At 44.7% G+C, this 16,512-nt stretch overlaps 1 protein-coding gene across 1 annotated transcript in view; it reads left to right on the top strand.

Moving 5' to 3' along the window:
* Positions 1-16,512, top strand: part of LOC109872521 (cotranscriptional regulator FAM172A homolog) — a 363,856-nt gene that overhangs the window by 15,948 nt on the left and 331,396 nt on the right. Inside the window, exon 4 of the mRNA XM_031817675.1 lies at positions 1,448-1,548. Within this exon, the coding sequence (XP_031673535.1) occupies positions 1,448-1,548 (101 nt within the window). The remainder of the gene's footprint in view (positions 1-1,447; positions 1,549-16,512) is intronic.

Genomic DNA, 16,512 nt, shown 5'->3' with positions numbered 1-16,512 from the left:
TACAGTGTCAACAGAATAATAGATGGTTGTTACAGTGTCAACAGAAAATAGATGGTTTTGTTACAGTGTCAACAGAATGATAGATGGTTTTGTTAGTGTCAAACAGAATGATAGATGGTTTTGTTACAGTGTCAACAGAATGATAGATGTCCTCATTTTTAAGCACTATTTTGAGGCATTTATCAGATACAGTGATTCTTGTTATGTAGTTTGAAAATAATGCTTGTAGTCTTGAATTGCTCTCCCTCATCACCTTGTTCTGTGCTTGTTGTGTTATTGTCAATTGAACATGGGCTGTAATAACCACAGGTGTTAAAAGTTCTCCCATGGAAACAATGAATAACACTATGGCTGTAGTGTATTTCCTAATGTTGTACCCTGACACACACATATGGCACCCTGTCGCTCCCCACTGGCTAGGCAGAGTGGTGGTGGTGGGTGGGGTGAGTGACCAGGGTCAGTGAGAGTGATGGTTGATTGGCTGCCACCCAAAGCCCAGCCTCCAAGGCAGCGTGAGGAACAGTTGTGGTGGTCCGGCTGACACCCAACGCCCCCTCTCAGCTCTCAGGTGGATAGGGCTACGGATGGTTGTGATGAGGCCAGGGTGAGAAACTGGGAGAGAGAGAAGGGAGGAAAGAGAGGGAGGGAGAGCGAGTTAACGCCACACCAGCTGTCTGGGCCTCGGCTGCCAGACGTCCCAGAAGGCCGTTGGAGTCGTGACTGGAAGAGGGCTCCACATCCGCGGGCCTTGTACCTGCCAGATGGGGGAAATGGCAGCCAAACTCTTTAATTGCATGAAGGGAGAGAGGTGCAGAAAAGCAAGGCCTTCGTCTGAACTGAAGGGCAAAGCTAGTTTGCTTCTTCTGACAGGCGGAACTACTTCAGCATGCCCATACGGAGGTAGAAACCTAACAAGCACTGCATTTTTCTCCTCCTGCTGCTGCTTTCTCCTCACACCGTCATTATCTTTCCTGTCTTAATTAAGCGGTAGTCAGTTTGAACAGCGGCGTTCAGTTTTCTCTTTCTTTGGGGAGCCGAAGATTTGGACCAAAGTTATAATTTCAAACCCTTGTTCCAGCCTCAGCTAAATGCAAAAACTTGATGGGGTCAATTCTGTTTTAATGGATATCGTGATTGATTAATTGATATTCAACCCATGAATTGGAAACCTGTTATATTCTTTGAAGATTTTTCAATTTATAAATTATGTTTCAGTAGTTTGCCAGATTAACCCCTGACCTGGAACAAAAAGATTTGAGGTACTGACAGAAGTTTCTCTACTACACCCTCTGGAGAGGGTTTTCATTCAGTCCCAATGAGTAGGACTAGATTAACACGATGTCTCTCTCCCTCCCTCTGTTTCACTGTCTGTCTCACTGTCTGTCTCCCTGTGTCTGCCTCTCTCTTTGTTCATCTCGCTCCCTTTCTCTGTCTGTCTGCCTATCAGAGGGCCAGTTAAGGCACACCACGACAGGGGAGGCGTTTGTGTTCAACGCCCGAGAGGATCTCCACAGGTGGAATCAGAAACGTTACGAGGCGTTGGGAGAGGTACTTATTGTTGCTGCTCCCCCTCTTCACCCCCATTCACCCCCCTCTAACTCTGTCTATCAATCTCCAGTGTTGGCCTATGTTCTCTTGTTGTTAGTACTACTGCAGTACTATTCCTTTACCTTTTGTACTGATATGGTGCTGTTCTGCTTTACTATAGCAAATTCAGTTAATTTAAACAAGACAAAATAGGGAAGGAATTTATCCCTGATTGAGGAAATTGAAACTCTCTCTGACAGGGTATTGCTATGGGAAACTGATGATGATTTTGATGCCTCTCTGCTCCCCAACTCTTTAATTGGATTCAGAGAGGAAGTTGAACACATGTGCATACACTTTTTATTCCTTGGGTTTGTCTTCTAAAGGGTCAGTGCATCATGTATTTGTCTCTGTCTGGTACATCTCCTGAGAGTAAAGTGTGTTTGTGGGCATGGCGCATGGAAGGGGGTGGTGGATCCTTCCTTGGCAGGGGGTGGTGGATCCTTCCTTGGCAGGGGGTGGTGGATCCTTCCTTGGCAGGGGGTGGTGGATCCTTCCTTGTTAGGGGGTGGTGGATCCCTCCTTGGCAGGGAGTGGTGGATCCTTCCTTGGCAGGGGGTGGTGGATCCTTCCTTGGCAGGGAGTGGTGGATCCCTCCTTGGCAGGGAGTGGTGGATCCTTCCTTGGCAGGGGGTGGTGGATCCTTCCTTGGCAGGGAGTGGTGGATCCTTCCTTGGCAGGGGGTGGTGGATCCTTCCTTGGCAGGGGGTGGTGGATCCTTCCTTGGCAGAGAGTGGTGGATCCTTCCTTGGCAGGGGGTGGTGGATCCTTCCTTGGCAGGGAGTGGTGGATCCATCCTTGGCAGAGAGTGGTGGATCCATCCTTGGCAGAGAGCAGTGGATCCTTCCTTGGCAGAGAGTGGTGGATCCTTCCTTGGCAGGGGGTGGTGGATCCTTCCTTGGCAGAGAGTGGTGGATCCTTCCTTGGCAGGGAGTGGTGGATCCTTCCTTGGCAGAGAGTGGTGGATCCTTCCTTGGCAGGGGGTGGTGGATCCCTCCTTGGCAGGGAGTGGTGGATCCTTCCTTGGCAGAGAGTGGTGGATCCTTCCTTGGCAGGGGGTGGTGGATACTTCCTTGGTAGGGGGTGGTGGATCCTTCCTTGGCAGAGAGTGGTGGATCCTTCCTTGGCAGGGGGGGTGGATCCTTCCTTGGCAGAGAGTGGTGGATCCTTCCTTGGCAGAGAGTGGTGGATCCTTCCTTGGCAGGGGGTGGTGGATACTTCCTTGGTAGGGGGTGGTGGATCCTTCCTTGGCAGAGAGTGATGGATCCTTCCTTGGCAGGGGGGGTGGATCCTTCCTTGGCAGAGAGTGGTGGATCCTTCCTTGGCAGGGGGTGGTGGATCCATCCTTGGCAGGGGGGTTGGATCTTTCCTTGACAGGGAGGGGTGGATCTCTGTCTCTCTGTGTGTGTGTTGTGCGTGATCAGGATTGGTTTGCCCTGATTTATAACTGGCTCAGCATTCCGGTTGTTTATACCTTCACGCTCAAAAGACCCTTACATTTTCTCTCGCTTCAGCTGAAATAATGTCCACCATTGATTACAAGATAGTTTCTGCCGTTTATTACGTGGTTATGTCATATTTCTGTGCATACTTTCTGTTGAAGCTTGCATCTACAGTTGAAGTCAGAAGTTTACATTCACTTAGGTTTGAGTCATTAAAACTCGTTTTTCAAACACTCCACAAATTTCTTGTTAACAAACTAGAGTTTTGGCAAGTCGGTTAAGACATTTACTTTGTGCATGACACAAGTAATTTTTTCAACAACTGTTTACAGAAAGATTATTTCACTTATAATTCACTGTATCACAATTCCAGTGGGTCAGAAGTTTACATGCACTAAGTTGAGGGGTGGGGGGTGCCTTTAAACAACTTGGAAAATTCCAGAAAATGATTTCATGGCTTTGGAAGCTTCTGATAGGCTAATTGACATAATTTGAGTCAATTGGAGGTGTACCTGTGGATGTATTTCAAGGCCTTTCTTCAAACTCAGTGTCTCTTTGCTTGACATCATGGGAAAATCAAAAGAAATCAGCCAATACCTCAGAAAAATAATTGTATATCTCTGCAAGTCTGGTTCATCCTTGGGAGCAATTTCCAAATGCCTGAAGATACCACGTTCATCTGTTCAAACAATAGTATGCAAGTATAAACACCATGGGACCACGCAACCATCATACCGCTCAAGAAGGAGACACATTCTGTCTCCTAGATATGAACGTACTTTGGTGCGAAAAGTGCAAATCAATCCCAGAAGAACAGCAAAAGGACCTTGTGAAGATGCTGAAGGAAACGGGTACAAAAGTATCTATATCCACAGTAAAATGAGTCCTATAACAACATAACCTGAAAGGCTGCTCAGCAACGACGAAGCCACTGCTCCCAAACCGCCATATAAAAGCCAGACTGTGGTTTTTAACTGCACATGTGGACAAAGATTGTATGTTTGGAGAAATGTCCTCTGGTCTGATGAAACAAAAATTGAACTGTTTGGCCATAATGACCATCGTTATGTTTAGAGAAAAAAGGGGGAGGCTTGCAAGCTGAAGAACACCATCCCAACCGTGAAGCACGATGGTGGCAGCATCATGTTGTGGGTGTGCTTTGCTACAGGAGGGACTGGTGCACTTCACAAAATACATGGCATCATGAGGAGGGACAATTATGTGGATATATTGAAGCAACATCTCAAGATATCAGTCAGGAAGTTTGACTGAAAGCTTGGTCGCAAATGGGTCTTCCAAATGGACAATGACCCCAAGCATACCAAAGTTGTGGCAAAATGGCTTAAGGACAAGAAAGTCAAGGTATTGGGGTGGCCATCACAGAGCCCTCAATCCTATAGAAAATGTGTGGGTAGAACTGAAAAAGCATTTGAGAGCAAGGAGGCCTACAAACCTGACTCAGTTACACCAGCTCTGTCAAGAGGAATGGGCCAAAATTAACCCAACTTATTGTGGGAAGCTTGTGAAATTCTCCCCAAAATGTTTGACCCAAGTTAAACAATTTAAAGGAAACCCTACCAAATACTAATTGAGTGTATGTAAACTTCTGACCGACTGGGAATGTGATGAAAGAAATAAAAGCTGAAATAAATCATTCTCTCTACTTTTATTCTGACATTTCACATTCTTAAAATAAAGTGGTGATTCTAACTGACCTAAAACAGGACATTTTCACGAGGATTAAATGTCAGGAATTGTGAAACTGATTTTAAATGTATTTGGCTAAAGTGTATGTAAACTTCCCACTTCAACTGTATGCATGCATCAAAATATGTAGGAATGGAGTATGTATCTGAGAAGTGCCCTCCGTGCTGTTTTACATACTTTGATTTGGACTCATAACCCGACCCTCCCGTGCTCCAATGTGCATGCTCTGAGGACGGTAGAATGTGCATGCTCTGAGGACGGTAGAATGTGCATGCTCTGAGGACGGTAGAATGTGCATGCTCTGAGGACGGTAGAATGTGCATGCTCTGAGGACGGTAGAATGTGCATGCTCTGAGGACGGTAGAATGTGCATGCTCTGAGGACGGTAGAATGTGCATGCTCTGAGGACGGTAGAATGTGCATGCTCTGAGGACGGTAGAATGTGCATGCTCTGAGGACGGTAGAATGTGCATGCTCTGAGGACGGTAGAATGTGCATGCTCTGAGGACGGTAGAATGTGCATGCTCTGAGGACGGTAGAATGTGCATGCTCTGAGGACGGTAGAATGTGCATGCTCCGAGGACGGTAGAATGTGCATGCTCCGAGGACGGTAGAATGTGCATGCTCCGAGGACGGTAGAATGTGCATGCTCCGAGGACGGTAGAATGTGCATGCTCCGAGGACGGTAGAAGAGCATGCTCCGAGGACGGTAGAATGTGCATGCTCCGAGGACGGTAGAATGTGCATGCTCCGAGGACGGTAGAATGTGCATGCTCTGAGGACGGTAGAATGTGCATGCTCTGAGGACGGTAGAATGTGCATGCTCTGAGGACGGTAGAATGTGCATGCTCTGAGGACGGTAGAAGAGCATGCTCTGAGGACGGTAGAATGTGCATGCTCTGAGGACGGTAGAATGTGCATGCTCTGAGGACGGTAGAAGAGCATGCTCTGAGGACGGTAGAATGTGCATGCTCTGAGGACGGTAGAATGTGCATGCTCTGAGGACGGTAGAAGAGCATGCTCTGAGGACGGTAGAAGAGCATGCTCTGAGGACGGTAGAATGTGCATGCTCTGAGGACGGTAGAATGTGCATGCTCTGAGGACGGTATAATGTGCATGCTCTGAGGACGGTAGAATGTGCATGCTCTGAGGACGGTAGAATGTGCATGCTCTGAGGACGGTAGAATGTGCATGCTCTGAGGACGGTAGAATGTGCATGCTCTGAGGACGGTAGAATGTGCATGCTCTGAGGACGGTAGAATGTGCATGCTCTGAGGACGGTAGAATGTGCATGCTCTGAGGACAGTAGAATGCATATTGCGATAAACCCTCAGTCTCAACCCATGCAGTATACACAGGCTAATCACATGCCAATGTTTACATTTGTTGTAATGTTTTGTTAAATTGCATCCCCGCTATTTTGCTTTTAATTTTTCCGCTCATTCTTTGAAGTTCAAAGAGAAAGATGGACTCTTTGATGGGATTACCTGTGTGTTTTTCACTTGTAATCCAGGTACGTCCTTAGAGAACTAGCCCTATGTGTAGTCCTCCCTGTCTGTAGCTGACAGAGGTATCCAGCATCTGAAACGCTGGAAGTAAACATTTAGTAGTGCAGAACAGAGGCGTTTGAACTTCTTGAACGCAGACATCAGACTCAGGCCCAGACGTTTAGAGAAGGAACGCTCATCAAGGAGCCAGCATGCTAATGAGATTTGGTGGTTATTAAAAACAACATCTCATTCGAACATGCAATAGGCTATGTCACTTGTGGCGCTAGCTGTGATAACGAGACATAACGAGAGAGGGGTGTGGCTAAAGTTGGCTTGGACTCCTGTCTGTCTCTGTCTCTGTGTCTGTCCATCCATCTGTCTTGAGGCCAGGTTAATTCACAGGGCCAGGCGATGACAGACACACTGTTTATTATCTGTGCATAGTCCCTTTTATCTCTAGCCTTCATGGACATATTACCTCCATTACCTCGACTAACCTGTAGACCCACACATTGACTCTGTACCGGTACCCCTTGTATTTTGTCTCGTTATTTTGTTGTGTTACTATTTTTTCTTTAGTTTATTTAGCACATTTTTCTTACTTACTTTTTTAAATAAACTCTGAATTGTTGGTTCAGGGCTCGTAAGTAAGCATTTCACGGTAAGGTTGTATTCTGTTGTATTCTGCGCATGTGACAAATACCATGTGACTTGATTTAATAGGAGTTAATAGTAGTTAGGCCCTATGAAATGAATCAGGGTAATAGGACGCTATATTCCTATGGACTGGGACTGGGTCTGGGCTGGTTAGCTATGGTCTAGTTCTGTCTTTTGGACATAATCATTTTCCATCATTGAAAATGAGGGGGTCTTTCTTGTCTAAAGATATTTCTGTATTCTCTTATACATTCAGGGTTTTAATGGCTATTGCACATGCTCTCCCTGAGTCTTTTGGGCTATGAAGAGCAGGTCAAGGTTTAGGGGTGAGCGCAGAGAAAGCCCCTGCTGCTGAGAGCCCTCGTTCACAACAATGGCCTTCCTGAACCCCACAATGCATTGTGCGGAGAGAGGGGAAAGGAGATGCGGTGTCCTTCTCTGATTGTCCCTGGTGCTAGGAGTGTGGGGGTGGGAGAGCGCCCACCCACCCTGCGTAGGTGGGGGATACCATCAGCTCGCTCTCTCACTCTCTCTGTCTCTATCCCTCCATCCCTTCCATGGACCTGCCAGTTTACAGAGCAGAGCTAGCTGTGCAAGTGCAGTGCTAGGGAAAATGACGTCCGCATTGTGAGAGACATCACAATACCAGATGTCCAATTTGCACTTCAGCCTTGTCTGAATGGGAAGACGATGTGGAGAATGTCTTGATGGCCGCGTAGAGGAAAGATCTGCAGCTGCGGTTGAATGCAGGGGCATTGCATTGTGGGCCCAGATTATAATTCTTATTCTTGTTTATTTATCTATTTTTACAGCTCAATACGAAGATCTTTCCAAGGAGCACAAAATGCTTCACTGTATTCTACATGCTCTGGAAACTGTTTGTTTAATGTCTCAGTTTGTGGTGAATTAGCATATTGAATTGTTTGAAAACTTGTGAATACTAGCCCACTAAACCACTAATTTAAGGAGCTGTTTGTTGAAAAACATTGCTATTGTGTGGATCCCTGTGGATGTGTCTCTCTGAGGGCTCCTACCTGAGCAGTGGTGTGGCTGGAGACAGTAACAGGTTGGTAGGGAGGTGCTCACAGTCAGGAGGATTAAATAACATGGTGGGTGCTCAGTCAGCCGATCCACATTCTCCCCGTGTTAATATGTCCCACAATTGTCTTTAGTGGCTGCGTGGAAATAGCCTAGCCCGCTACACACTCTCAGACAGACACACAAATTGAACGCTATCTAGTACCACTTGGAGCTGTGGCTGTCTATTTCAGAGTGTGTGTGCAATACAGTACCAGTCATAGGGTTTGGAGACAACTGCTCATTCAAGTTTTTAACATTTTATTTAGACTATTTTCTATGTTGTATAATAACAGTGAAGACATCAAAACTATGATATAACACATATGGAATCATGTAGTAACCAAAAAAGTGTTAAACAAATCACAATATATTTAAGATTTTAGATTCTTCAAAGTAGCCACCCTTTGCCTTGATGACAGCTTTGCCATTCTCTCAACCAGCTTCATGTGGAATGCTTTTCCAACAGTCTTGCTGGAGTCTCCACATATACTGAGCACTTGTTGGCTACTTTTCCTTCACTCTGCGGTCCAACTCATCCCAAACCATCTCAATTGGGTTGAGGTCGGGTGATTTTGGAGGCCAGTTCATCGGATGCGGCACTCCATCACTCTCCTTCTTGGTCAAATAGCCCTTAGACAGCCTGGATGTGTGTTGGGTCATTGTCCTGTTGATAAACAAATGATAGTCCCACTAAGCACAAACCAGCCATACTGGTTAAGTGTGCCTTGAATTCTAAATAAATCACAGACAGTGTCACCAACAAAGCACCATCACACCACCTCCTCCATGATTCACAGTGGGAACCACACATGCAGAGGTCATCCATTCACCTACTCTGCATCTCACAAAGACGCAGCAATTTGATCATATTCTGTGTACCACCCCTATATTGTCACAACACAACTGATTGGCTCAAACGCATTAAGAAGGAAAGAAATTACACTTTTTTTGTTGCAAGGCACACCTGTTAATTGAAATGCATTCCAGGTAAACTACCTAATGCCAAGAGTTTGCAAAGCTGCCATCGAGGCAAGGGTGGCTACTTTGAAGAATCTCAAATATATATATATTTTTTTTTCTTTGAACACTTTTTGGTTTACTACATGATTCAATTCGTTTTTTTCAATCTAGAAAATATTGAAATAAAGAAAAACACTGGAATGATTAGTTGTGTCAACTTCATAGGCTGTTTGTGTGTGTGATCCAGGATGACCTTTTAAGGTGTGTGTGTGTGTGTGTGTGTGTGTGTTAACGTGTTTAACTATGGTTCCCACAAGAATAGTAAACAAACAAAAATGTTGAAATATAATTTGACCAACTGGGTAGGTTTTGTTAGTCTCCACAAGGTCAAATAATATTTATTGGGGGTTAAGGTTAGAATTAGTGTTAGGGTTAGAATTATCTTTAGGGTTAGGCGCTAGCGTTAGTTTTAGGGTTAAGTTTAGTGTAATGGTAAGAGTACAGGGTTAGGGAACATTTTGAATGGGATTGAATTGTGTGTCCATATAAGGTTATTTGTACAAGACTGTGTGTGTGTGGTCTGTGTGTGGTGAGTGTGTGTAGGATCAGGGTGAATTGGGCCCTGTAGAGCACAGTGAAAGTGTAATTGTTGCTGTAAGTGATAGTTCCCCCTGATATGTGACTGGCATGAGGCCCAGGTGGAATTGTATTAAGCCGTTAATAAATTATTATTTTTCTCCCCTCACTGCATATGTGGGGTGACACACACACTCTATTCTAATGAACCTAGGCACAGCCAGATGGGTCTATTATGAAGATGTCTCGCTCTTTCTTTCTCTCTCTATGTCTGTGTGTGTCCCTCTCTCACTCTCCTCTCTCTCTGTCTGTGTGTGTCCCTCTCTCACTCTCCTCTCTCTCTGTGTGTGTCTCTCTCTCCTCTCACTCTCTCTGTGTGTGTGTCTGTGTCTTTCCCTCTCCTCTCACTCTCTCTGTGTCTCTTCCTCTCATTCTCCTCTCTCTGTGTCTCACTCTCCTCTCTCTCTGTGTGTCTCTCCCTCCCTCTCTCTCCTCTCTCTTGCTGTCTGTCACTCTCCCTCCCTCTCTCCTCTATCTTGCTGTCTGTCACTCTCCCTCCCTCTCTCCTCTCTCTTGCTGTCTGTCACTCTCCCTCCCTCTCTCCTCTCTCTTGCTGTCTGTCACTTTCCCTCCCTCGCTCCTCTCTCTTGCTGTCTGTCACTCCAGATCCCTCTCTCCTCTCTCTTGCTGTCTGTCACTCTCCCTCCCTCTCTCCTCTCTCTTGCTGTCTGTCACTCTCCCTCCCTCTCTCTTGCTGTCTGTCACTCTCCCTCTCTCTTGCTGTCTGTCACTCTCCCTCTCTCTCTCTCTCTCTCTCTCTCTCTTGCTGTCTGTCACTCTCCCTCCCTCTCTCCTCCCTCCTCTCTCTCTCTTGCTGAAAATACTTGTTTTCCACCATAATTTGCAAATAAATTCATAAAAAATCCTACAATGTGATTTTCTGGATTTTTTTTCTAATTTTGTCTGTCATAGTTGAAGTGTACCTATGATGAAAATTACTGGCCTCTCTTATCTTTTTAAGTGGGAGTACTTGCACAATTGGTGGCTGACTAAATACTTTTTTTGCCCCACTGTATATACATTTACAAAATAACATGTAACTATTTACACGCTTTCAATATTTGGAAGACCCTCAGTCCTCTATCAAATCAAATCAATTTATATAGCCCCAGCCTAAAACCCCAAACAGCAAGCAATGCAGGTGTAGAAGCACGGTGGCTAGGAAAAACTCCCTGGAAAGGCAAAAACCTAGGAAGAAACCTAGAGAGGAACCAGGCTATGAGGGGTGGCCAGTCCTCTTCTGGCTGTGCCGGGTGGAGATCACAGTGGTTGTAGAGGGTGCAACAGGACAGCACATCAAGAGTAAAAATGAACAGTTTAGGGTTCCATAGCCGCAGGCAGAACAGTTGAAACTGGAACAGCAGCAAGGCCAGGTGGACTGGGTACAGCAAGGAGTCATCATGCCAGGTAGTCCTGACACATGGTCCTAGGGCTCAGGTCCTCCGAGAGAAAGAGAGAATTAGAGAGAGCATACGTAAATTCACACAGGACACCGGATAAGACTCCCATTCGGAGTCAGTGTCACTGTGAAAGAAAATGTTCAGTTAGAATAGTTTCACATATGAGCCCTGTATCAACAGGTATAATAAACAGATATATATATATATATATATAGAGTACAGGGAACATAAGGTTGAATATATTATTATAGACCTGCTAGATCTACTGTCTCTATTATATTATGACAGACAAGCTGTATCTACTGTCTCCATTTCACTTTGGCCATTGTTGTGGGCCTGCCCTTCCCTCAACAGCCTCAAATAGGCTATTTCATGTGGGTTGGGGTGGGGCGGCAGACACACGCATCTCACATTTCATGACATTACATGTTTATATATTGCTTCTAAAATACATTTTTAAAAATCACAAATAATATTTTATATTATTAATTTCAAACAAGGGCATTAGCATGATAAGAACTTACCAGTCCAAAACGATGTCCTCTCTCGTTATATCCTCCACAATCGCTAAATGAATCGTCCTACAGCAATCTCTGTCTGACTTTCCCAATCAATTTATTCTAAAATTGTGTGTACATCTGTATATCTAGACTTAGATTTAGCTTTCCCTGACTTAGTCACCATAATGATTGATATATAAACAGCTGAATCTCTGCATTTACCAAACAATGCAGTGCGTAATATGTGTTTCTCCTTGCGCTATATAACTTCAATAGCGAATGACTCACTTTACGCTGGAGCTTACTACATGGGTTGGTCTTGCAACACATAAACATGACCTATTGCCGTTTAGCTCAGCTCATTGGCTATCTACCCAGCTAGATTTCAAGACGATGAGTGGTCATTGGGTTAAAAGACAGTCAATCAACGAAACAGCGGAAAAAACATTGGTGCACAATGATGTCATGACTTGTTGTCTTCAAATCGGTTTCTTTCAGTCAATACGTCCCGCGAAATGGCCCATCAGGTTTGATTGTGTTACAAACAAACCAGTTGATTGCAGTGAAACCAAACATGACTGGAGAAGTCACGTTCTGTGTGAGTTATTTACCTGGAATGTGTCGTCAAATGGAATGAGACGGAATTCACAACACAAGCGGTTCAATGTTTCGTGTTAGGCTATAAAAACTGATTTTATCAAACAAAAGATCATTCATTGTGTAACAATGAGCATTGGAATTGCAAACAGACGAAGATCGTCAAAGGTAAACAATTTATTTTAATGCAGTTTGTGATTATGTTACGCCTGTGCTGGTTAAAATTGTTGTTTTTTATGGGGCTCTATGCTCAGATAATCACATCGTATTCTTTCGCAGCAAATTTTTTTAATCTGACAACGCAGTTTGATTAGCAAGATTCTAGGCTTTCGATACATGTGAGACACTTGTATTTTCATGAATGTTTAATATGACTATTTATGTAGCGACCACCGCATGCTGTGGAATTTCAGCCCGCTAGCGGGTTCCGTGGGCAGAGAGGTTAAACACACATACATACAGAGAGGGAATAGTAGGCCTCTACACTGTTTTCCCGTTAGCTGGCACCAGGGCGTGCGAATGCAACGGCGAGCCCTCACACCCCTATCAGTCACGGCTGTTTTGTTTGGAAGTTAAGAGGAGCAAAATAGCAGCTGTCTCTCTTGATTTATCACTTCTCATCACTCCTCAAACCCCACAGCACGGCTGGAGGAGAGGCAGGGAGTGAAGGAGGCAGGGAGGAGGAAGGGAGGGAGGCAGAGGGGGAGAGAGAGAGAGGCAGAGAGGGAGAGAGAGAGAGAGAGGCAGAGGGGGAGAGAGAGAGAGAGGCAGAGGGGGAGAGAGAGAGAGAGAGGCAGAGGGGGAGAGAGAGAGAGGCAGAGGGGGAGGCAGAAAGGGGGAAAGTGGGAGGCAAAGGGGAAAGTGGGAGGCAGAGAGAGGGGGGGTGGAGAGAGGGGAAGGCAGAGAGAAGGGTAGGCAAAGAGGCAGGGAGAGAGAGAGAGAGAGAGGGGCAGGCGGAAAGGGGGAGAGTCGGAGGCCGGAGGGGAGGAGGAGGCAGAGAAGCAGAGGGGGAGGCAGAGAGAGATGGAGAGAAGGGAGGCAGGGAGGGAGGCAGGGAGGAAGAGAGAGAGGCAGGGAGGGAGGAAGAGCGAGGGAGAGGGGGGCAGAGAGAAAGGCAGGGAGGGAGGAAGAGAGAGGGGCAGAGAGAGAGGCAGGGAGGGAGGGAGGAAGAGAGAAGCAGAGAGAGGAGGAGGGAAGCAGAGAGAACGATAGAGTTAAGGTGAGTGGGAGGGAGAAAGCGGAGGGAGGAGAGTCCAATACTATACAAGCGAATTATCCTTGGGCCAGCTTCTGAGGGTAACACCTGAGGTGATCATTAGGCTGCCATTAAGGATCGCAGTGCAGCACATACCCAGAGATGAGAGAGAGTGTGGGAGGGAGAGAGACAGAGAGAGGTGAGACAGGGAAAGAAGAGAGAGGGATAGAGCTAGAGAGAGAGATGAGCTTCCGCATTTTTCAGCTTGTTTTTACATAAAGATAGATGTAGAGTTAGATGAACTTGGATTTTCCGGAGAGGACATATACAGGATACTACCCTCCACAACATTTGTTATTTGTAACCTTTATTTAACTCGGCAAATCATTTAAGAAGCAGTTCTTATTTACAATGACGGCCTAGGAATAGTGTGTTAACTGCCAGATTTTTACCTTGTCAGCTCAGGGATTGGATCCACCAACCTATCGGTTACTGGCCCAACGGTCTAACCACTAGGCTACATAACCTTCGCTCCATATCAAAACTCCAAACCTACAACCTGATTTTGGACAAGATTGCCTGGAAGGATCCCTACTACCAAATATTTTTATTTTCAAGATATACAGCAAATGCTCTGGCAAACAAACAACAGAAAGCTGAAAACAACCTAGAACTGTTTGAGTACTGTGTGAGTACTTTCAAAGTCAAGAAGATATATACATCACAATGATATTTTACTTTATAAGGACTGAATGCTAAGTTAAGGCTACTAAGCTTGCTTGGACAGATCATATCTGACTGCAACCTCAATTAGCACTGAGTTGTGAAGTGAGAGGTGTCAAAGCCCAAACTAAACAGGGAAAGGACTCGGTGTATGCTAATTTGGTATAGAGCAGACCTAACTCACACTATTCAATTAATCAAAACAGGAACATGTTACATTTGGCTAGAAATTCAAAAGGAAATGATCTCAACAGAGAAAAATGTCCTCCTGTGTGCTACCTATATCATCTAGAATCCCCATACTTTAATGAAGACAGCTTCTCCATCCTCCATCCTTCTCCACACAAGGTACTAGTCTATGGTGACCTAAATACCAGAACTGGACAAGAACCTGACACCCTCAGCACACAGAGGTACAAACACCTAACTGGAGGTGACAGCATTCCCTCCCCCATATACCCCCTTAGGCACAACAACATAACCAACAAAGCGGGTCACAACTCCTGCAGCTCTGTCGCACGCTGGGTATGTGTATAGTCAATGGTAGGCTTCGAGGGGACTCCTTTGGTAGGTACACCTATAGCTCATCTCTTAGCAGTACTACTGTATACTACTTTATCAATGACCTAAACCCAGAGTCTGCATGTTCACAGTCAGCCCACTGACACCCTTATCAGATCAATGCAAAATCACATTCTACTTGAACAGAGCAATACTCAATCATGAGGCATCATAGCCAAAGGAACTGAATAATATTAAGAAATGCTATAGATGAAAGGAAAGTACATATTCCCATTTAGACAACTTCCTGGAAAAAAAACATTCCACTGCAATAGTGAAGGTGTAAACTTGACAGTAAAAACCCTAAACAGTATATTTGACCTCTCAGCTTCCCTATTAAATAAAAAACATGTGAAACAGAAAACCGAAGAAAATTAACAACAATGACAAATGGTTTGATGAAGAATGCAAAAACCAAAGAAAGAAATTGAGAAACCTATCCAACCAACTACATAGAGACCCAGAAAACCTGAGCCAACACCTTCACTACGGTGAATCACTAAACCAATACATAAATACACTACGGAAAAAGAAGGAACAGCATGTCAGAAATCAGCTCAATGTAATTGAAGAATCCATAGACTCAAACCACTTCTGGGACAATTGTAAACACTAAACAAACAACAACACAAAGAGTTATCTATCCAAAATGGTGCTGTATGGTTCAACCACTTCTCCAATCTGTTTGGCCCTATAACAAAGAACAAACAGCAAAAACATGATTAAATACAAATCTTAGAATCAACTATTAAAGACGACCAGAATACACTGGATTCTCCAATTACATTGAATGAACTACAGGATAAAAAACAAACCCTCCAACCCAAAAAGGCCTGTGGTGTTGAAGGTATCCTCAATGAAATGATAAAACATACAGACCACAAATTCCAATTGGCTATTCTTAAACTCTTAAACATCATCCTTAGCTCTGGCATCTTCCCCTATATTTGGAACCAAGGACTGATCACCCCAATCCACAAAAGTGGAGACAGATTTGACCCCAATAACTACCGTGGGATATTTGTCAACAGCAGCCTTGGGAAAATCCTCTGCATTATCATTAACAGCAGACTTGTATATTTCCTCCGTGAAAACAATGTACTAAGCAAATGTCAAATTAGCTTTATACCAAATTACCATACAACAAACCAGGTATTCACACTGCACACTCTTTATTTTTTATTTAACCAGGTAGGCAAGTTGAGAACAAGTTCTCATTTACAATTGCGACCCGGCCAAGATAAAGCAAAGCAGTTCGACAGATAAAACGACACAGAGTTACACATGGAGTAAAACAAACATACAGTCAATAATACAGTAGAAAAATAAGTCTATATACGATGTGAGCAAATGAGGTGAGATAAGGGAGGTAAAGGCAAAAAAGGCCATGATGGCAAAGTAAATACAATATAGCAAGTAAAATACTGGAATGGTAGTTTTGCAATGGAAGAATGTGCAAAGTAGAAATAAAAATAATGGGGTGCAAAGGAGCAAAATAAAGAAATAAATTAAAATTAAATACAGTTGGGAAAGAGGTAGTTGTTTGGGCTAAATTATAGGTGGGCTATGTACAGGTGCAGTAATCTGTGAGCTGCTCTGACAGTTGGTGCTTAAAGCTAGTGAGGGAGATAAGTGTTTCCAGTTTCAGAGATTTTTGTAGTTCGTTCCAGTCATTGGCAGCAGAGAACTGGAAGGAGAGGCGGCCAAAGAAAGAATTGGTTTTGGGGGTGACTAGAGAGATATACCTGCTGGAGCGTGTGCTACAGGTGGAAGATGCTATGGTGACCAGCGAGCTGAGATAAGGGGGGACTTTACCTAGCAGGGTCTTGTAGATGACCTGGAGCCAGTGGGTTTGGCGACGAGTATGAAGCGAGGGCCAGCCAGCGAGAGCATACAGGTCCCAGTGGTGGGTAGTATATGGGGCTTTGGTGACAAAACAGATGGCACTGTGATAGACTGCATCCAATTTATTGAGTA

This window comes from Oncorhynchus kisutch, linkage group LG3 (assembly GCF_002021735.2).
Source record: "Oncorhynchus kisutch isolate 150728-3 linkage group LG3, Okis_V2, whole genome shotgun sequence".
Lineage (NCBI taxonomy): Eukaryota > Metazoa > Chordata > Actinopteri > Salmoniformes > Salmonidae > Oncorhynchus > Oncorhynchus kisutch.
The sequence above is the reverse complement of the archived record's forward strand: the minus strand, read 5'-3'. Positions and strand labels throughout refer to the sequence as shown.